Source organism: Phyllobates terribilis, unplaced genomic scaffold (genome assembly GCF_046119375.1).
Source record: "Phyllobates terribilis strain yellow unplaced genomic scaffold, ASM4611937v1 Scaffold_10__3_contigs__length_209671492, whole genome shotgun sequence".
Taxonomy (NCBI): domain Eukaryota; kingdom Metazoa; phylum Chordata; class Amphibia; order Anura; family Dendrobatidae; genus Phyllobates; species Phyllobates terribilis.
Window position 1 is genome coordinate 41,766,735 of NW_027362770.1, and position 23,543 is coordinate 41,790,277.

A 23,543-nucleotide genomic window follows, 5' to 3' on the forward strand; every position below is an offset into this window, starting at 1 on the left:
ACAGTCTCACCCATCCGCTGGCCCGCCTGGGATAGAACAACTGCGACATTGGGACTTCCAGGGCACACTACCTCAACCAGCGGCCCCCCTGCTTTTGGCGGGCCCCCACAGAGAGGAGGTAGCGGCAAGCTTAGGAAGCTGACAGTCCGTCGAGGTACAAGGCCAGGAGACCCGAGGGTCCCACCCTGGCCTCCCAGAACATTTCCATGGGGCCAGATGACCAGCTGGTCCCAATCTGGCTTCTCCAAATGTCTCCATGGGTTCCAGGCGACCGGAGGGTTCCACCTGGCAACCTCAAACAACATATCCATGGGGCCAGGTGACTTCATCGACCCAACTTGGTTCCCCCAAATGTATCCATGGGTTCTCTGATGGTCAATAGAGCAGATCTGTATCCTTCCAGTCAGGGCCGTATACCCTTAGGCTGGAATCATGTAGAATGCAAATCTGTGTCTCTCTGGATTGAGCAATGCTATCCATCTGCTGTCCTGAAGAATGTCTCTCTAATTCTCTGATTCTCCTTGATTCCCTTTCCAGCAGGATTGAAAAACCCTTTTTATATTTACATATGTGGTTAAGGTCATCACTCACAGGTGGGGTGGAGCGCAGCGCTCAGGTCTCATTGTTTGAGCTAATCCCCCAGCTCTTCTAAATAAACTAGCTGACTTTAGTACAATAGGTAATTAGCATATTAACAAACAATATTGTTTCCAAGCCAAGAGAAGTGAATATTCAGCTTTATACACATAATAGTATGTCCTTCTTGACCAGTCAAAGAAAAACACATACATTCACAAGTCAACACAAAGATAATAGTGAATTTCTCTTTGCTTAACAAATCTAAACATCTGACTGATTAAGATTAGAAGCAGTTTTGTCACATCTATGTTGACAGAAAACTAAAAAATTAAAGATCTCAGAAGAAGGGGAGGGAAAAGCAAAAGAGCAAAATCGCCCAGTCAGAAAGGGGTTAATAGGGTGAATATATACAATTTCTATATATTCCCTAAATTCTCTGTTAAAATGTATTATATGTCATTTTTCTACTCATTTTCACAAAGCATTCTGTTTAAATCAATTTACACTTAATGAAAATAAAAAGAATCCAAATAAAATTGTGTTGAGATATTTGAATTTCCACTTTTGAACAATTTTTCTTTACATCAGAAAATCAGAGGAATCTAAACAGATTCCACATACATGCCCGACTGCTATACCGTGTTGTGATCTGTAAATCTTTTTGAGGGAATTTGATTGAGAAGGTATTGAACTGGATTTCTATAATACAGATCAGCAGAGTCAATGAGTATTAAAATGGATAAAAAAAAAACTAATTTTAAAATGGCAGTGGTATTTTTATTGTAACATGCTAATTTATTATGTTTTTTTTTAAGTGTGTTTTTTTGGTGACAATGTTTTTCTACTTCATTTTGGACATTCATTTTTCCTGCAGATATTCCTATGGGAAAAATGCCATAAAAAAACATCATACCTAAAAAAATACCACTAAATCACTACAAACCAAAACATAAAAGAGCAGATTCATGAAAATGTCTACAATAAAATTTTGTCACCAAAAGTAACCAATTACAGCACAGCTTTATTTTTCAAAAGAAGAATATAAAATGTAAGCTTCACTGTGATTGGCTACTAGTGGCGGTAAAGACCATTTATCTTTAAGACAATTTCAATAAAGCAAACCTTTCACGTCCCGAAATGCCAATAACCTTCAGATAAGGGGTTAATCTGGAGTTTAATAGCGTTGCAAAGCTGCCCGGCCGCTGTACTGAAAACCTGCCAGAAAGAAAAGAAGCATATTCCTCCTGGCACGCTAGGGCTTTCAGTCACAGAGGTGCGTTTTCAGTCACTGCTCAGTACATAGTGAGGGGCAGCTTTTACCACGCCCCAGCACTGACTGACAGTCAGCTCAGCAATGCATGAGTACAGCGCTGGCTGTCAGTCAGTGTCAGGGTGTGGTTACAGTCACTGCTAATTATGTACAGATTGAGCAGTGACTAGAGCCGCACCTCTATGACTGAAAGCCCGAGAATGCCAGGAGGAATAAACTTCTGTCTCTCCCCATTGTCAGGCTTTCAGTACAGCAGCCGAGCTTCTTTGGAACGCTATTAATCTGCAGATTAACCTCATAACTGCAGGTTAATAGCGTTTTGGGGCGTGATAGGTTCCCTTTAAGGTGTTTCATATCTCAACAGACTTTAACATGACATCTGGCTGCAAAAACAAAAAAAAAAACAATAAAAAATTGAATGAAAAGAACCAATCTGTAATGTCATAAGATTTATAAGATGTTATCCTACCTTCATTTTAACTTTAAGAGGTTTTCCATTTTAAGGAAAGTAGACCCCCTTGCTCTTATATATCTAAAACAAGAAGCAGAGCAGGTAGTCAATCAATCTAACCGGCGCCATTAACGGCTCCCCGATTACTGCTCAGATCTTGTCATTTGGCTACAGGGGTAATGTCATAATGCCCACCGGCATCACTGATGACGCCAATCACTGAACTTAGCTGAGGTACATGGCATAAAAACTGAGCTCAGTGTTGGGCAGCAGTGGTGATGAGAGCTGTCAATGTGATATCACACCTCCAGCCAAAACGGCAACACCCAAGCACTGGCAGGGTGCCGGTGCTGGACGCAGAGAGGGTGAATGCTAGTTTTTGGAGTGGGAAAATCATCCTTAACTTCACTTTTACCATCATAATTTTCCAGCTCTAAATCTCGGTGCTGATTTATCTCATAATAAATTATATAGCTGCAGCAGCTCTGTTTTCTGAGGCAGAACTCCAAATTCCTGTTAACCTAGAGTTAAATAGTAAACTTGGACTACTTAAAGGGAATCTGTCAGCAGGTTTTTGCTATGTAATCTGAAGACAGCATAAGATAGATGATGAATCACAGATTTCAGCGATACCTCTCTTATCAATCTCTGAGGTTTTGTTTGCTTACAATGGTTGTTTTAGCACCCGTAGCTTATCATTGCTGCGGCTAGCTGGTCAGTGAGCCCTGGTCTGACACGCACCCTCCTGTGATAGGCAGCTCACTGTCTATAGACATTGTATATGTGCCTCTTGATAAAGCCAGCAGCTTTAGCGGCAAAACGCGCGTCGGGGCTCCTTGTGCCGGGATACCATCTATTGCGGGCCCTTGTATGTTCGCCCTCTACTTTCAGTGGTAAGTAAGACCCACTTAACTTATAGAATGTAGCATTGATGCACACTACCCTATACTGTATATTCCAGCTCTAGGTAGGACTTATGGATACCACTGGGGAACTTGTACTGGGGTGATGTAATGGCCTCTTTACATTTTGCATTTTTCTCCATTCTGAATGAACTTTGGTGACCTAATGCTTTATGATTGTTGAAATATACATTTCACTGAATTATAAATAAAAAATTCAATTTTTATGCCATATATACTCTTTATTTCTCTGGTGTTGTATTGTATATGTAGAGCCTGGTGTGGGCAGGGACAGATTTTAAGCTCTGCTTCATGGCTAAATCTAAAAGCTCTGACTGAGAACGGCTGCACCCAGTCATCTAAGTGATACCTCGTTGGAATCAGCTTCTCTTTGCCTACATCAGGCTGCTCTCAGATGAGGTAGGAAAAACCTGCTGATAGACTCCCTTTAAATACTCCCCTACTAGAGGGTGCTTAGCTCCTCTAGTACTACATACTTTTTCTCGAGCCAGCAAGGCTTTTGACAAATAACTCCTACTATGCAGAAATTTGCAGATCTGCATTTAGAAAAAAACAGTTTAAGGGACAAGAAGTTATCCAGCACAACATTTTTAAAGCAGAACTCCCATAAAGTTTTTTTTTTTCTACTAAATCTGAATATGTAGGGTAGTGTCGGTATGTTAATATACTCGCCTACCGCCACCTTCTCTAAGATCCAGCGGCATTCTTCTCCTCTTCTCAGTGACATCACCGCTCTTCAGACTCTCCAGCTCACTCTATGCTCTATCTGTGAGCCGGAAGTCTTTTATACAGTGTCTATGTCTGACGTGCCATAGACTTATGTTGTAAAAGCCACATCTGGGTCATGCATAGAGTAAGCCGGAGAGTCTGAAGAGCAGTGATGTCCCGTAGAAGAGGAGCGGAACGGTGCAGTAGGTGAGTATATTAACACACACTACATTACATACAAATACACACAGTTTAATAAAAAATGTAATTCTTTAATTTACATAGATTAAAACAAAAAAAAACTAAATGCTGTAGTTCACTTTAAACTACAATAAAACAAGTGACAAACCTTGTGGTCACATCTTCTATTTTCCTAGAGTAAGAAGTGCATTTCCAGAATGGGAAACAAATTTCTTACCTAAAAAATGCTTCCAAGTTATAGCTTGTACTTGATGAATGAACTGAGGTAGCCGCTGCCATGGGGCATTCACCAGCATCCGTCCACTTTGACCTCCTACCGCAGCAGAATACCATAAAAACAAGCCAATCAGAATATATTAAGACTGGGACCAGACACATTTAACAGAGGCCACAAACCACACTATTAAATGCACACAAATGTCCATGAATAGTCGCGCGGAGACAATGGTTAAAACAACAAGTATAATAAAAAAGTGAAAATATTTTCAATTGAATCAATGAACCAACAATTAAAAGATGTTATAATGTTGTTATAATATGTTCTTGTTCTTGATACAATCTGTGCGAAGAAATGAAATGGGAACCTTATAATAACCCAAGGGCCCCAGTCATTATTACATTTGCACTTGCTTTTTTGTCTCAGCTGTTTTTCATTTGCGCCTTATTCTTATTTTCATTTGTGCCTTTTTAATGTTTTTTTTTGTTGTTATTTTTCATCTACGTTCGCCATTATGGGCTGAGTTTAAGGTTTCTAAATGTTTTCGCCTGATTCATCATTTGTGATGTTTTAAAAAGTTGCAATATTTGTTGCAAATTTTGACACAAATGTTATGGCATTTTAAGCTGAACGTGCTAATTTATATTCTAAAACATTGCCTAGCGCACAAAAATAAAGAGCATATTTTTATTTTGCGCAACAATTATGAACACATGGTTCCATTTTGGAGACTATGGTGCAAAAATGTCAATAAATACCCCAAAACAAAAAAAAGAAAACGGAAATGATCAATCAACCTCTAAAAACCTGTGATTTAGGCCCTGATTCTGAATTTGCAAATATATATATTTTTTTTAAGTTGCGGTATTCATTGCTGTTTTGTGTGTCAAGTCCTTCAAAATGGCGCAGACGGTTTATGAATGTTGTGCAAAATCAAAAATGGCCTTTATTTTTGTCTTTAACTTCTTTTGCAATTTTTTTTAGCACAAAAAGCTGGATATTTTGAAAAATTGCACAAAAATACCAGGCATACATAAAATCACATTAGAGAGAACTTGAGCATCTTTGCGACAAGTTTTGCCACTTTTTCCAGAAAACGTTTGGAAACTCTTAAATCTTCCCACAATGGCGAACTAAAAATAAACCCCCGGTGAATACACATAAAATATACTTCAAAAAAGGCACAAAAAGAAAAATGAATATGGGGTAAATAAAAAAAGATGCAAAACACTAAAAACAGCCCCTGTATGCTGCCAGCCCATGTATGCCCTATGTATGCTTCACTTTGCCTTTCTACAGAATCAAAAGAGCTCGTTGCTTTTCTGGAGTAAGACCTGCTTCTGTTTTGGTTCAAGCCAAAGTTATAGAGGGGTGAACACATCAGGTAAGTCCTTTAACATGAAACCTAAAATCTAATTTTTGGAACCATTTGAGTAAGCGACCATACCCATACCTGTATGACAAACTTATAAGTATGCATTTAACTGGAAATAAGAAGTACAATCTGTGCCGGGGGAAAAAATGGAAAAATCGTAATATGGTTTTAATGACACTAAGCCGATGATGGCGGAATAACACAACAATCATCTGTTAGCATTAATGCAGGCTCAGCTTCTGAGCCTGCTTCAATGATAGGAACACACCATCTGATGTAATACTAAGTCATTTGAATGGGAGGGGTGAAGGGTAAAAAAAAACACTTCAAAAATACTCTTCTCATTCATTTCAATGTCAAATCCTCTTTGATGTGTAAATAAAGAGTTTTTTAAGCATTTTTCCCCTTTTTCCTGATGGTGACATAAGGATCACAGACTGTGCAAAATGGCGCCATTCAAGAAAACAAAACTTTGCAAGCATGTGAAATTCCATAACTTTAGCCAAACCCTTACTTTTGGAGATAAGTATTTAAGGGTTTATCCACTTTTGCTCACTGTCGGATTCTCATTTAACTCATTCTGCAGCCAGAAATAGTGCAATAGAGAGAACAAAGAAGGAAAACATGGAAAATGTTTACTAGCATCACATTACAAAAATGATTGCATTTAGTTAAAAAAAAATTGCCCCAAAGGTGGGCAACCCCTTTAAGAACTAAGGTTTAAAATACTACATTGCCATTGTCTCCAGTCATTAGTTCATAATAAATATCTGCATTTAGTTGACAATTTCACTTTCTATTTTTGAATGAAGTCAAAGACAAAGTATAAAATAATATAGTAAAAACTAGCAATTGCAGGTGCTTGTAGAATTAGGCCTCCGATCTATTTCCATCTCAGAAGGCTACATTATTAATCTAAAAAAGCATTTTCTAAACGAGTGTCCCAATTAGACTTGGCATTGTGTGTCTATAAAAAATATTGTTTAAGAGGAGCAGACATTCAAAAATGAATCACGACCTCGACCTAATTACCAAGCCAAGACTGGGCATGTCAAATTTCACTTGCTCATCATGCAGAGAGAATGAATAAGTCTCTCATCACTTTCATTATTACCATGTATCTGACAAAGTGGTTTAAATCTGATGACTAATGTCTCTCATTCACATTGGTCCTGGTACTAAATCAGATGGGATTTTAATAAAATTACTTATTACAAAAAACTGTGGTCATCATTTCAAACATTTATCTACTGGGAGCTAAAAAAATTCTCGTCGTCTGTTACCTGAAAACGGTGCCCCATACAATTGTTACTTAAAGAAGCACTCCCATCAAAGTTTTTATCCTCCTAATTAGTGATGGCCGAGCACTAAATTGCTCGGGTACTCGTTACTCGGGTTGAGAAAATTGGAATGCTCGAGTGGTCGGTCCGAGTAACGAGCCCAATGTAAGTCTATGGGAAACTCGAGCATTTTTCTGGCGACCTCCCCTGGCGGTCTGCAGAGGGCCTAAAAATTGCCCAAATCGATGGGAACAGTGCTCAAATGACATGGGAACAGCATGGGGAAGACCCCTGGAAGCATTTCTGACTCCCAGGTCACTGCTTTCAACAACGTTGTCAGAGTATTATGCCACTTTTATGGACTCACAATAAAAAATACCAAAATGAAACCAAAATGGATTTTCCTGGGAAATATGTTAAGGAACATCCTTTCCAGAGTAATGACTTGTATATAAGGCAAAATAAATAATCAAAAACAAAAATACTCCTCCACACCTTGGGCTATGTTCAGACATAGCGTTTTTGATGCATTTTTGCACTTTTGCATTGCTTTCAACCGTGACAAATGCATTCGCCGGGAGATGTCATTTTAACATTTTACAACTTTATCTGGCCATGTGCTGTGTGAAACATCATCAGACATATCCTGTTTCATTTATGAAGGAGGGATTGTGAAAGTCACACACTATTTTTACAGCCATACTATTCTTAAAGGGACAGCAGTCGGCTATGCTTTGTTGTTCCCATTATTAAAGAGTTGGTCTCCTATACTGTTATTGCGTATATACCCCCAATACCCGTTTGAAGAGACATAAAGGAGGGTTTCAGTTTCAGTAAAAAAAATGTTCCCATTATAAAGGAGTGGGTCTCCTATAGTGGTAATGGCCATGCTGTAACTGCAAGGGCTGCCAAAATTTGGGAAAACCCCACTAACAATTTAAAGACACATAGAGCTGGGCCACAGTAACGAGTACGACATGTTCCCATTAGAAAGTATAGAGTCTGCTATACAGTTATAGGGTATGCAGTGAGTCCAATGACTGCCAAAATTTAGGAAAAACTCCACTAACAATTTAAACACACATACAGCTGGGCCACATTAACGACATGTTCCCATTAGAAAGGAGAGGGTCTGCTACATAGTTATAGGATATGCAGTGAGTGCAACAGCTACCTAAATTTAGGAAAAACCCTACTAACAATTTAAAGACATATGGAGCTGGGCTACAGTAACGAGTACAACATGTTCCCATTAAAGAGGAGTGGGTCTCCCATACTGTTTGCCTATGGAGTGAATGCAACGGCTGCCAAAAATGTGGAGGAGCTCCAGTGTTCCTTGCAAGAGACATAGAGGTCGGACGGCCTCCTGAAAACAATGTTCCCATCATTAGGAAGTGGGTCTCCCTTACTGTTTGCCTATACAGTGAATGCAACGGCTGCCAAAAATTTGGAGGAACTCCAATGTCCCTTGCAAGAGACGTAGATATGGTGATATGGTAGATATGGTAGTGATATGGAGGAGGATGTGGAGGATGAGGAGAAGGAGGAGGACAAGAGCAAATAGACAAAATCAGGAAGCGTATACCCATGTCTGGGTGTGAAGACAGAGGTGTATGGGAATAGAGTTAGACCTCCCAAAAATACACTGCATTTGAGTTTATGTTACACTGCTATCATTTGGTGGTGTTGAGAACAGTTGTTCATTTTTATAAGAGTCAGCCTGTCAGCATTTTCAGTTGACAGGCGGATGCGTCTATCGGTTATAATTCCACCGGGGGTACTAAAAACCCGCTCTGACAAAATGCTAGCGGCAGGGCAGGCTAGGACCTCCAAGGCATAAAGAGCCAGTTCATGCCACATGTCCAGCTTGGAAACACAATAATTATAAGGCACAGAGGAATCACGGAGGAAGTTGGTACGGTCGACAAGGTACTCCCTCACCATCTTCAGAAACTTTTCCCTCCTTGGAAGAGTACCCCGTGCCTCAGAGCCTATGCGATGGGAGGGTCTGAGAAAACTGTCCCAGAGCTTTGACAGTGTTCCCCCGCCTCTGCTGGATTGCATTTGTGTCTCTCTCGCCTGTACTCCTTGGCTGTCCAACGAACTGTGACCTCTGCCACAAGCGTTTTCAGATGGGAATTTTTTAAATAATTCCGCAACAAGGGCCTTCTCGTACTGCACCATTTTATTAGGCCTGTCCTGCAAGGGAATAAGAGACAGAAAGTTCTCCTTGTTGCGTGGGTCTAGAAGTGTCACCAACCAGTAATGACCGTCACCCAAAACTTCAACAAAGCGAGGGTCATGGGAAAGGCAGCGTAACATAAACTCAACCATGTGTGCCAGACTGCAAAGAGGCAAGACTTCCGTGTCCTCACCAAGAGGACGACTGACCATGCTCTCCTCCTCATCCTCCTCCTCTTTCTCCTTCTCCTCAGGCCATCCATGCTGAACAGACGGTATGACAGTTGTGCAGGTAGTCCCGTCTATAGAGCAGGAAACTAGCTCTTGTTCTTCCTCCTCCTCTTCCTCATTGTCACCCAATCCACATTGGGATAAGATGAGGCTGGGCTGTGTGGAATCACCCTGTATGGTTCCTTGCTCCATCTCATCGTGCTCCGCCTGCAATGCATCCTCTTTAATTGTGAGCAGAGAGCATTTCAGAAGACAGAGAAGCGGGATGGTGATGCTAATTATGGTGTCATCGCCGCTTACCATCTTGGTGGAGTCCTCAAAGTTTTGGAGGATGTTACATATGTCTGAGATCCATGTCCACTCCTGAGGTCTTATGTGTGGAGTCTGAACTGATGATGCTGGTAGTCAACAACTGACCTCTTCTGCTCACAAATCCTTCCCAACATCTGCAATGTAGAGTTCCAACGCGTGGTGACATCGCAGATCAGTCGGTGAGCTGGAAGCTGCAAACGCTGCTGAAGCATGGCAAGGGTGGTGGAAGCTGTAGCTGACTTTCTAAAATGGGCATACAGGTGGCGTACTTTGACAAATTGGCGTACTTTGGCAGATCCGTCAGATCAGGATAGGTTAAACACATGGGCCAGGCATGGTACGTGTGTGAGCTCGCCTCCCCTCAGAGCCGCCACCAGGTTCTGGCCATTGTCACACACGACCATGCCTGGCTGTAGGGTCAGCGGTGTCAGCCACAGATCTGCCTGCTCTTTCAGAGCTGTTCACAACTCTTCAGCATTGTGCGGTTTGTCACCTAAGCATATTAGCTTCAGCACAGCCTGTTGCCACTTGGCCGAGGCAGTGCTGCAGTGCTTCCAGCTTGCAACTAATGTGGTAATTTCGGAGATGGAGGCTGAAGAGGAAGAGGAGGTGCAGGAGCTGTAGAATGTGGGGGCAACCCTGATTGACCCAGGGGCCGTAATCCTCGGCGTCGGGAGGACGTGTTCCATCCCAAGGTCCGACTGGGTCCCGGCTTCCGCTATATTAGCCCAGTGTGCCGTCAGTGAGATGTACCATCCCTGCCCACAAGCACTTGTCCACGTGTCCGTGGTTAGGTGCACTTTCCCAGTAACCGCGTTGTTGAGGGCACGGCTAATGTTGTGGGACACGTGATCTTGTATTGCGGGGACGGCACACCCGGAGAAATAGTGGTGGCTGGTGACCAAGTACCAAGAGACAGCCGCCGCCATCAAGTTGCGGAAAGCTTCCATCTCCATGAGCCTAAAAGGTGACATTTCGAGCGCAAGCAATCGCTAAATGTGTGCATTTAGTAGTGTCGCCTGTGGGGCGTTGGCTGCATATTTGCGCTTGTATTCCAAGGACTGGGGTAGGGACAACTGAACACTGCGCTGGGACAAGGACATGGATGTGCTTGCTGATGGTGCTAGTTGAGAGTGTACAACGACATGGCAGGAAGCATGATGGCATGTTCTATGGACAGGGGATTGGCGTGCACGCATAACAGAAGAACAAGCAGTGGTGTCACCCGCAGACACTGTTTCTCGACCCTGGGGTTCAGCCTACTTAGTCGGGTGCTTTGCTGCCTTGTGCCTGATCATGCTGGTGGTGGTCAGGCTGCTAGTTTTGCTACTCCTGCTGATGATGGCATGGCAGGTGGTTCAAATGCCCTTTTTGGGGTTATCTGCAGAGTCTTTAAAAAACAACCAGTCTCGGGAAGACCTAACAGTTGTACTGGCAACTTCTGTCGTGTTGGCGTTACGAGGAACGCTTTCCCGCCTTCTGAAGCCACCACACTGCTTCTTCCTGCCTGTTGTGGTGCTACGCCTCCCTCCCCCTGTGTGCTGCTGTCCTCGCTCTGTATGTCCCCCTGCCAGGTTGGGTCAGTTACTATATCATCCACCACCTTGTGTTCCACTTCCGCACCCTGGTCCTCCTCCTGACTTTCTTTCAATTGTGTCTCATCATCATCATCCACCTCTTGCAACAGTAATTGCACTTTCCCACCGTTGCCTTCATGTGACCGTGGCTGTTCCAATATTTGGGCATCGCTATACGCGTTCTCCTCTTGACTCGCTTGAAGCTGGCCGGACGAGAGGCCCAAATCTACAAATGGAAAAGTGAAAAGCTCTTCTGAGTGTCCAAGTGTGGGATCAGTTGTCTTCGGGCACTCAGCATGGTGGGAGGAAGGAGGATCAGGGTGAGGAATATGCGGTCCAGACTCACAGCTACTGAGACTTGACCGTGTTGAAGACACGGATGGAGTGTGTCAATGACTACTGAAACAGACTAAGTGACATTTTTTGAATGCTTAGGAAGCCTTTGCATGTGTTTTTTGTTAATTACTGTAATTTACTGAGCTAATGACTATTGTGTTTTCATTGGCTGTAAGCCATAATCATCAACATTAACAGAAATAAACACTTGAAATAGATCACTCTGTTTGTAATGACTATATAATATATGAGTTTCACTTTTTGTATTGAAGAACTGAAATAAATTAACTTTTTGATGATATTCTAATTTAGAGAGATGCACCTGTATGTTGTGGTATACCTATACTAACTATAAACAAGCAAATCTCTCCCTGACTCAGCAGCTCTCCCTCCTCTGCCTGGTTCCGGGGTAGACTGTGACGAGCATAGCGGTGCCAGGTCTTATATAGACCTAATGACGCTGTGCGGCCAGGCAATCACTGTATTGCCACAACCAGCATGGCTATGGCATTACACTGCGTGGCAGGCAATCCCTGCATGTTCATTGGCTCTCTAAAGAGCTCCAAACATGCAGGGAGGGGACCCGAGTTCCCGCCCAAGCAACCCGGAAATACTCTCTGAGCGCCATGCTTGTCGAGCACCGTGATGCTCGGGCGAGAACCGAGCAGTGGCGAGCACATTCACTCATCACTACTCCTAATATATTGCAATCAGGGCAGCACAGTGCCTCAGTGGTTAGCACAGTTGATTGGCAGCACTGGGGTCTTGGGTTCAAATCCCACCAAGGACAACATCTACAAAGAGTTTCTATATTCTCCCCGTGTTTGCGAGGGTTTCCTCAGGTTAATCCAGTTTCGTCCTTCAATCCAAATACATACTGATAGAGAATCTAGACTGTGTGCCCTAATGGGGACAGTGCCAATAATGTCTGCTAAAGTGCTGTGAAATTAATGGCACTATATAAGGGACTTAAATAAATATAAATCAATCATCATATTAGACAGCACTGTGTACTTACAATTGCTCATTTTGCCTTTCTACCCAGCTAATTCTTCAGACCATAGACTAGACCACCTATTTTAACAGTAACTCGCGAAGCCCTTAAGCTAATACAGACAAGATCACTAAATATAAGCAGATCTCAAACTAGACCCCCATAAATTGAGAAGAGACCCTCTTTATAAATACAGACCCTTCCTAGCATAGACTTGATGCCCACCTAATACAGACACAACCCCACCACATTTAATACAAACCCCGAACTTGAAATATAGAACCAAAGCCATCTCCATATGCAGTCATCCCAGTCCAGACGTCCAGTTATGCCCATATGCATGAAGGGGCTAATGTGCATGGGGGTTTCGGACAATTGATTATCAGAGGAGGATTCTGCTTGTCTGATGCAGACTGCCAATACTTTTGTTCTCTTGGAGATAAGCCACCATGTTTGGTGGTGGCTCTTTCATAAAGAACACAGGTGAGCAAGTCTCCTGTGTATTAGAGAACTGGACGAAATGGCTAGCGGCCAAACGATCAACCAAACCAATGTTCAGCTGACATCTATCTAGGATGTATGGGGGGGCTTTACTTGCCACGGTCAGTAACAACTATGGCACTGAAGGAACTGGGCAGGGTACCGTTTTCTCTAAACTCGGTGTTCTGGAAAAGGAGGCATTAAAACAACATATTATGATCGCAGCCATCCTATCAACAGCCCTGATTGCGGAGTTTAGAACTTTTAACTCTATCTTTTCTAGTTTGCAGATGAAACTGTGGGGATAGGCTTCCTCTGTCAGCCGTCACACTTTGATCATGGCGGTCCAATGCTTTACTATGGCAGCCAGGGACCTTACCAAGTCTGCAATTAGGCACACGCTATAGTTAGCTAGTCAGTTTCACATTTCAACACTATATGTTTCAATGCTTTATTAAATCAATCACATCATCACTGTACAAGTGTCCTGGGGGAAGGGGGTAGGGCAAAAAAAGGTTTAACAAAGAATTAAAAAAATCTTACTCAAAAACCTTTAAACAGGTTTTAAAATAGTTCACTATAAAAAAACAAATATATGGCACCGCCACAATCATAATGTCCCACAGAATAAAATTACAATGTTTACTTTACTGCAGGGTTGAGGAAGAGAACGAAGAGTATTTTTGAAAAGAGTTAAATGGCAAAGTTGCTCGTCTTTACAAGCACGTCAATGTTACCCATTATGAGAAAGACACTTTAACATGTAATTTTAACAACACAGTGAATAGTAAAAAAACAAGAAAAACGTAAAAGAAAACAGAAAAACATAATAAGCTGTATGTACTACCTCTCCACAATAGTACCATTGAAAAATACCACTCATTCTGCATCAAATATGGCCTATATCACAGCTATATCAATGAAAAAATAAAAAAATGTGTGGCTCTTGAAAAGTGACAATGAAAAAAACAAAAAAACAAAAAATGCTTGGTTATTAAAATTTAAAAAATGTGCGGTACTAAAGGGGTTTTTCCCAATTTTAAATTTACTACGTATAGAATCCACGTTTGGTAGTTATAAAAGTAAAGCTGCACTCACCTCCCAGACCGGCAATAATTCTCGTCACTGGCCACCGTGTCTCCTGACCTAAACAATGTCACCTAATGGCTGCAGCCTTCACATTCCATCTAAACAGGAGTTTCCTGTTCTACTGAAATGTGATGGCTGCAACCGTCATACAGCAGAGCAGTAATGTGACATTGTGTATCTCAGGAGACTGGTGGCGGCATTGGGGCCAGAGAAGTCGAGCAGCGTTGGTCCAGTACAGGAGTACAGTTTGCTTTTCCACTTTGGGTCCATACACAATAACGTTTCGGCCACGGCCCCACTATCAGTATTTGGTGAGTATTCGGTCAGTATTTTTTCTCAGGAGTGGGAGCCAAAACCAGGAGTGGGTGATAAATGCAGAATTTGTGCACTTGTTTGTATTATACCTTTTCTCTGATTGTTCCTCAATTCTCAATACCTATACTGACTGAATACTGACCAAATACTGATAGTGGGGCCGTGGTCTTAAAGTAAGAATCTTTAGCTATTACCCCCACCCAGCCTATGTAACCCCCTAGATGCCATGGTCAGTAGCCACTGCGGAATCTAAGGAGTTTAACAGAGAGAACACTCACTTTGTCACCCAATCAGACCCACCACAATGCAATTGTGAGGTGAGGTGCCTATCAGTTACCATGACAACCAAAAGCTTAATGATGTCTTCTGGGTCTATCAAGTACAGAAGCATATTATATCCTGCCATATGTGAGGTATAATAGGCGGCTGGTCAGTATTATACTGACAGGCAAGGATAATGCTCTAAACTACAAGTAGTGCAGTGGATTATAAAGTAAGTAAACAGAATGCAAGTTCAAATCCTTTGTGGGACTAAAACAATTTCAAAATTGTTTTTTTAATGTAAAAATAATCCCTGTTTAATGAAGAAAAAAGGACTTATTTTGGAGAAAAAACGATGAAAATATTCCTGCATATGGCTATGTGCACATGTAGCGTTTTTGATGCGTTTTCGCGGCGGTATTCCCTCTGCGGAAACGCAGCTGCAACACCTGTTAATAGGTCTGCCATGTATAGCAATGCGAATCCGGATGTGCTGTGCATATGATGCGGAAATTTCCGCTCCGGATTCGCATTGCATTAAAAAACGCAGCAGGACCATTGTTCGGGCTTTTCTGCCTCAAATTCACGCCCACTGACTTGAATTGAAACGCAGCAAAACCGCAGGTAACCTATGGATTTGCTGCATTTCAATGAAAGCCAATGGGTGCAAATTCGCGCCGGAAACGCACTGTGGGTGGTATCCGGATTGAGAGAGGAGGCTACTACTCCTCTCATCTGACCGCCGCTCTCGCTGATAACAGCAAGAGCGGGGAGTGCCTGGGAGGAGCAGTAGACTGCTCTGCCCAGACCGCGTGCCCGCGGTTTAAAAAAAAAAAAAAAAGTAAAAATTAAAAAAAAATCCTCATACTCCCCTGTCCGGCGGCCCTTGGTGTCCTTCTGGTCCCCGGCGGCGATGCGCTGCTCCCAGCGGCTGGCGGTATTCTGCGGGGTGCGGGCTTGCGCTCCACAGTATACCAAGCTGCCAGGACCTGCGGTGACGTCAGGAATCAGCTGATCACTCACGTGACCGATCAGCTGATACCTGTGGTGACGTCAGCGATCAGCTGATCGGTCATGTGACCTCACCATGGGAACCTTTAGAAGAAGGTTCCCATGGTGGTGAGCTCGCCGGGGCTGATCAGCTGGTCTTCAGCTGATGAACACCAGTGAGCTCCTGCAGCATGTATACTGATAGGGGTGATTTTACACCCGTGTCAGTATACAGTGCTGTATTCTACAGCTGTGACATCAGTGATTGCTGATGTCACAGCTGTAGAAGTGACCCAGATCATTGTGGGACACGCCGTTGATGGCGGACAGGTGAGGGATATGGTTATTTGTTATTTTATGTTTTTTTCAGGAGATCGAGGGCTTTGCGGAGGCGTACAATTAAAAAAAAAAATAAAAACCGTGTGTTTTTTATTTAATTAAAATACTTTATTCTGGCTGTGTTTTTATTGAAAAGGCGGCGACCATTTTACTACAGAGTTAGTAATGGGGGGGTCTTGGAGACACCCTCCATTACTAAGCTGGGCTTCACGTCAGCTGCCAATACAAGACTGACGTGAACCCCAACCCCATTACCCCACCCCACGCGCCACTGCTACAAGGCAGTGGGAAGAGCGGATGCAAAGTGGCAGATTTGGCGCCTCTTATGGATGCGCCATTTCTGTGATTTCTGAGGGGTGATATTAATAGCCGCAGAGGGGGCTAGTATCCATGGCCCCTTCCATGGCTATTAATATCAGCCCGCAGTTGTCTAGTTTAACCTTTGCTGGTTAAATTTTATAGGGGGATCCCACATCAATTTTTTTCTGGGGTCCCCTTGTAATCTAGCCAGAAAAGGCTAAACAAACAGCTGTGGGCTGATATTAATAGCGAGGGAACATTGTTGGCTAATGGCCCCTTCCCCGGCTACTAATATCAGCCCCCAGTGGTCGGCTTTCCCTCTGCTGGTTATAAAAATGACGCGGGAGCCCAGGTTCTGTGCCCACGATCTGGACATAGCAGCGCTTTGGACGCATATTTTTTTCTGCGTCCAAAAAGTTGCATTCTATCAAACTCAAGTAAATCCACATGTGTTCACTGCACCATGCGGATTTACCGCATTCAGTACTTTCTAGTGGTCAAATTTCTGTTACACAGACTAGCTACTCCGCAAGAGAATTTGACATGCTGTGGTCCTGAAAGACAGCCTCAGATGCATGCATAGTGGACATGGGATTTCTAGAGATCCCATCCACTATTCCGTAACATCTGGACACTGCGGGTTTGATGCTGTATAAACACTCAGCGTCAAACCTGCAGCGGCTCCTGACCATGGCCACGTACCCAAACTCACCCGCAGCGTATCAATTTCTGTAGCGGACACGCTAGTCTCCACTGCAGATTTTGACAGATTGAAGTGTCATTATATGCGGTGGATTCACATGTACCGACAACAAATGTGCGGCATTAAAACACTGCGTTTTGGACGCAACAAAAATACCTTGTGTCCAAAGCGCTGCTGAGTGCTGATCGGGGGGACGTAGGGGCTAACGAACCAGTTGTGAGCTATTAATTTTGGCCAGGGACCATGTTTGCCTAATAGCACCTTCCCAGGCTAAAAATAGAAGCTCGCATAAATTACATGAATAGAAATGCTAATGAAAATTGGGTGAATGGGACTAGCTGAACCTAGCTCTTTTGTTTGGTTATGTCAAGGTGTCAATTAGCCCTTTTCATGACCAGACCAAACTTAATTAAATCTAACATCTATAATTGGATACAATTATATAAAGAATGGCTTTTCAAACAAATCCCCTCATTAATTTTACACCCCATGCAGATCTTTTTAGCTAGGTTGTCCTAAATGTCAGTTTGCAGATGTAATTGCAGCACATATTGATATCGCATGACCATTATGACTAACTATTTCTATTGATTTTCTGAGCCTACTATATGTGATACTATTGTTATATTCTGGGCAGGAGCTATTCCCCTTATACTGGGCACTCTGTTCCTCTATTTTAATTATATGTTGTATTTATTACTTAGTCTGGTCTGACATTTTAATTGATTGACTAAATAAAACCTTGTTTTTACATTAATGGATCTCTTTGATTTTTCTGCACTTAAACGCAGTGTGGATGTGGTCATTTACAAACTTAATTAAAGTAAAGTAAAGAGTTAAATAAACAGAAAGACACAGTGTAAACACTTTATTTGAAATACAACAGATACATTCTTTAATCATTTAAATGAACCAATATAATCACCCCAGTTCTTATGACAATCCAAGGGTTTAAGCAATGTCCCACCAAATAACTTTATTTAGCTCCAAACAGCATTCATTGATGTACAAAAACGCTTCAAAAAAGCATGTAAAAAATGCATCAAAAACGCGTCAAAAATGCATGTAAAATCCGCATGCGTTTTTCCTGCCAAGGAGATGCAGAAACGCTCAGGAAATTCCTGCTTCAAATACGCATCAGGCGTACATAGCCTAAAAAGTGATGTAAAAAAAGTTTTAAATAGACCAATAATCTTTGTTTTATTTTATCGTACCTCACAAATATTTACACAAAAAGTGATCAAAAAGAATTAGTATCCAAAACGTCAGCAATAAAAACTACAGCTTGTTAAGAAAAAAACAAGCCCAAAGGCCACGTTCACACATTCAGTATTTGGTCAGTTTTTTACCTCAGTATTTGTAAGCCAAGACTAGTAGTGGGTGAGAAATACAGAAGTGGTGACGTTTCTAATATACTTTTCCGCTGATTGTTTCACCCCTGGTTTTGGCTTACAAATACTAATGTGAAAACTGATCAGATAGTTAATGTGTGAACGTGGCCTTAAATAGCTTTGTAAACTGAAAAAATGAAATCAAATATAACTCTGAAAATATGATGACCAAAAAAATATATAAATACATGTAAATTAGGTATCTCAATAATTATATTGACCAGAAGAATTCACTTGTTTGTCAAGTATACACCATAGAGAATGTTGCAAAAAAGAAACTAATAAAGATATTCTTATTCATCCATACTCCCAAAAATTGAATAATAAGTAATCAAAAATTCATACGTACCCCAAAATAATAACAATAAAAATTACAGCTTGTCTCAACCCCCCCAAAAAAAAACAAAAAAACCCCAAAAACCAAGCCTTCTCTTAGCTCCATAAGAAAACACTTTATTTTTGCCGCACAGTGAATAACGTGAAATTTAAAATGTTAAAAAATGGCAGAATTGAGGTTTTCTATTCCCCTCTAAATGTACCTCAAAGTGATGCCACTTGGCTGCAGTTTTCACATAGTAAAATGGTACATGATCAACTGTTTAAAGGTAAAGAAACTGTATGGGGACCAGGAGGCATACAAATCAGAGCAGCATGGATGAGTAAGTTGTGTATAACTTTTTTTAATCTAGTGTAAAGCAAACCTCAGCATCGAAGAAATCAAAGTATAAATTCTTGCTGCAATATATATAGTATATAGTAATAGTATGTTTTATTTTGATCCAGCAAGGAAGAACAGATAACATCCAACGTTTCAACCAACAATGGTCTTTAACAAGTCCGGCTCCAGGTTTTTGTGGGCCCCGGGCGAAAGAGTCTCAGTGGGCCCCTTTAACACATACCACGATTCATTATGCACAGATACCGCAGAGAAATATAAGTATGGGGCAATGCCAAAGGTTTCACTTCTTACATTACATGAGTGATATCTATTGTAAATTCCACAATAGCTCAGAAACCGGCAAATCGCTCCACACAATATACTGGCCCCCATAAAATGAAAATGCTCCATACAGAATACTGGCCCCCATATAACGCTCCATACGGAATACTGGCCCCCATAAAATGCTCCATACAGAATACTGGCCCCCATATAACGCTCCATACAGAATATTGGCCCCCATAAAACGCTCCGTACAGTATACTGGCCCCCATATAACGCTCCGTACAGGATACTGGTCCTCTTATAACGCTCCATACAGGATACTGGCCCCCATATAATGCCCCATGCAGGCTGTCCCGCCCATATAATGCCCCATGCAGGATGTCACCCTCCATATAATGCTCCATGCAGGATGTCACTCCCCCCCATATAATGCCCCATGCAGGATATCACTTCTCCCCCATATAGTGCCCCATGCAGGATGTCACCCCCATATAATGCCCCATGTAGGATGTCACCCCCCATATAATGTCCCATGCAGGATGTCACTTCTCCCCCCCATATAATACCCCATGCAGGATGTCCCTTTCCTCCCCATATAATGCACCATGCAGGATGTCACTTCTCCCCCCCATATAATGCCCCATGCAGGATGTCCCTCCACCCCCCATATAATGCACCATGCAGGATGTCCCTTCCCTCCCATATAATGCCCCATGCAGGATGTTACCCCTCATCCTGCATGGGGCATTATATGAGGGGTAAAATCCTGCAAAGGGCATTATATGAGAGGGAAGGGACATCCTGCATGGTGCATTATATGGGGGGGGACATCCTGCATGGGGCATTATATGTCACTTCTCCCCCCCATATAATGCCCCATGGAGGATATCACCCCCCTCTCTTTAAAATGCCCGATACAGGATGTCAGCCCCCTCTTTATAATGCCCCATGCAGGATGTCACCCCCCCATATAATGCCCCATGCCTCCATACATTAAAAAAATAAATAATCAAATACTCACCTCACTCCTCCTCTCCTGCTGCCGCTGCTCAGGTCCGGACTCCAGCATCGCCAGAATCTTCCCACTCTGTGCTGCCTGTGACGGCTCAGGGGAGTTAGCGGTGGAAAGACGTCACCGCACCCTCTGACCTGAGACATCACAGGGAGTGCACAGCAGGAAGACAGCGGATCTGCGGAGGCACGGGGAGAGGTAAGTATCCGGCTGCCGGGGCTCTGAGCAAGCGGGGGAGAAGGGCGGGCGCTGGCACCGCTCTCCTCCGCCCATAGCCCGGAGGGGTGTCCGACCGCGAGTGGGCCCCCCGCCTGCTCAGGGCCCAGACACTTGCCCGGGTGCTGACGCCGGCCCTGGTCTTTAACAAGGACATCTGTACATGAGGCGCAAATAAGGAAGGTGGATTGAGGGTGACTTTTTTTAATCTAAACTGATTTCAAAAGTTTCCAACCCCTTTAAAGTGTAAATGTATAAGACTATAATGTAACACCTGCAGTGGAAGCTATGTATACAGAGACTACAGCTGTTGGGATCCCACAGGCATTCACAGCAGCAGACATTAATGCTTCTCTTGCTGCATTGCCCTGGACTAAAACTCTCAGCAGACATTGCTCCTCTCTGGATCATGGAAGAGGAGAAGTAGCAGGGGAAGGGACTGATTGACTGAGCAGGTTGGAGATGAAGGGTGGAGCTAGCTGTGTAGGGAGAGATGTGTGAGATCCTCCATTACAGACTGGTGAGAGTCTGATCCTGGAGAGCAGAAGACAGAGGCACAGAGTAAGTGCTCATAGCCCAGCCGCTCAATGAGTGGGCAGAGAAGATAAACCTGAAGCTGCACTACAACTTCAGACCAGTCAGGTTACCAGGAGATGATGATGTAGTGAGACTCCCTACACACCTGTATAGATGCTCGCGCATGTTCCCGCCCCTATCCGTCTGTTCCCAGGTTGATATCTTTGTCAAGCTCATTAAAAAGGACCTCTTCAAATTGAAGGAAGGCGTCTCTTATGATAATCAATCTTGATCACAAAGACGAGCCATTTACGAGCTTAAAAATCTTAGGGACATTGTCATTAAAAGGGCGGACAAGGGCGGGAATGTGGTGTTATGGCCCGTTCAAGCATACAACTAGAGGCCTTTAAACAGCTTAATAATGTCAAATGCTACAGGAGGTTAGACACCATCCCCATGGTAGACTTTACAAGAGAACTTTCACTTTCACATCTACTTGATGATGCTGTAGAAAATTCAGTCATCCCCCCAAAAATGAAAGAGGCTCTGCTACCAGAATACCCAATAGTGTCAACCTTTTATCTCGTGCCCAAGGTTCACAAAGACCCCCTCTGCCCACCCGAGAGACCTATCGTGTCAGGCATTGGGGGTCTTTGTGAGCCCATATGTAAATTTGTGGATTTTTATTTACAGAGGTGTGTGGAGACTCTCCCATCCTTTGTAAAGGATACTACTGATGTCCTGAGACGTTTAAATGGGATTGTCCTTGAGGAGGATATGTGGCTTGTCACCTGCGACGTGGAGTCCCTATATACTTCGATATGTCACAACCAGGGCATGGCGGCTGTGCAATTCTTTTTGACTATGACCAACTTAGATCCAGGCCTTGTGTCGCTTATTCTTTCTTTTTTGGACTTTATTCTTAGACACAATTACTTTGTGTTTAAGGACCGCCCCTTCCTACAGCTCCAGGGCATGGCAATGGGGGCGTCTTGTGCGCCCTCATATGCCAATGTGTTCCTGGGGCTGTGGGAGAGGGATACTGTCCTTAACACACTTGGTCATGAAGCCGTTATGTCCTGGTGACGATATATTGATGATGCATTATTCATCTGGCAGGGCTCCACGTCGTGAGTGGACGCATTCCTTAATAGCCTCAACAATAATGCCCTGAACATCCATCTTACATGGAAATATAGTCAGACATCAGTTGATTTTCTGGACTTATTGATTACCAAATCTAGAGACAATAGGATCAAGACAGACATTTTTTGGAAAGAAACCTCTACTAATGCCTTGTTACATTATTCATCCTCATACCCACCTAAACTTAAAAGCTGTATTCCTGTAGGCCAATTCTTACGAGCGCGATGAATTTGCTCTAATGACGACAAGTTTCACAAACAAGCATATGATTTATCCCATAGATTTCAAGATAGGGGCTATCCAAATCAGGATATCAAACGTGGCTTTCTGAGAGCCAAAACAACTAATAGACAATATCTATTATCTGGCCCTAAAAATAAGACTAATATTACCAACACAAAACCAAGATTCATTACAACATTTAATGCCAATTGGATCAACATAAGAAAGATTCTTTCTAAACATTGGCCTATTTTGCTCACGGACCGTGACCTACAACACCAACTTACCAAGCAACCATTGGTGACATGGTGTAGAGCTAAGACCTTAGGAGATATAGTCTCCAGAAGCCATTATGTCCCTCCAAGAAATCAATTCCTGTTTGGCAGTAAGGGCCCACCTTGGGGCTGCTTTCCCTGTGGTAGATGTTCAATATGTAAATATATCACCAAAACAGTTGATTTTTCAAATTCTGGTAAAGATAAAAACTTTAAAATCCTGCACCACATCACCTGTGAAACGGAAGCGGTTATTTACCACATCAGAAGTCCTTGCGATCTTGCCTATATAGGCATGACCACAAGACTTCTAAAAATCACATCCAAGAGCACATCAGGGACATTAAAAATGCCGCTACTTGTTCAGACCCTCACCAACTTAAAACTATCCCTAGACACTTCTTCGATACCCACGACTTTAGCCCCAAAGATCTTTCAGTTCGTGGCATCGATAGAGTGTATATGGGTACAAGGGGAGGTAATGTTAAACAAAAACTGCTACAAAAAGAGACACGTTGGTTTACTGTGTTGGATACGGTTGTGCCCTCTGGCCTTCAGAAGTCTGTTAGCTTCAAGTCTTTTTTATAATCTCTGTATTTATAGCGTCATTTTAATGATGGGATCCTATATGTATGTTTTTATTCTGTAATATTGAACTGACATTTTCACTAATTATGTGTTTTTTTTATATCTTCAGCACTCTGTTATAC

At 42.7% G+C, this 23,543-nt stretch overlaps 1 protein-coding gene across 3 annotated transcripts in view; it reads right to left on the minus strand.

Moving 5' to 3' along the window:
- The window catches only part of LOC141164124 (F-box/LRR-repeat protein 21-like), a 102,789-nt gene that overhangs the window by 32,492 nt on the left and 46,754 nt on the right, over nt 1-23,543 (minus strand). Inside the window, exons 3-4 of one of the 3 annotated variants that reach the window (XM_073649275.1) lie at nt 4,350-4,445; nt 2,319-2,381 (exon numbers count right to left, since the gene is read on the minus strand). The exons of 1 other annotated variant lie outside the window; for it this stretch is intronic. Coding sequence is in view for 1 of the 2 variants with exons in the window: in XM_073649273.1 (XP_073505374.1) it covers nt 4,350-4,411 (62 nt within the window). In the remaining variant the exon portion in view is untranslated. The remainder of the gene's footprint in view (nt 1-2,318; nt 2,382-4,349; nt 4,446-23,543) is intronic. One more of the 3 variants, XM_073649273.1, reaches the window with a different exon arrangement.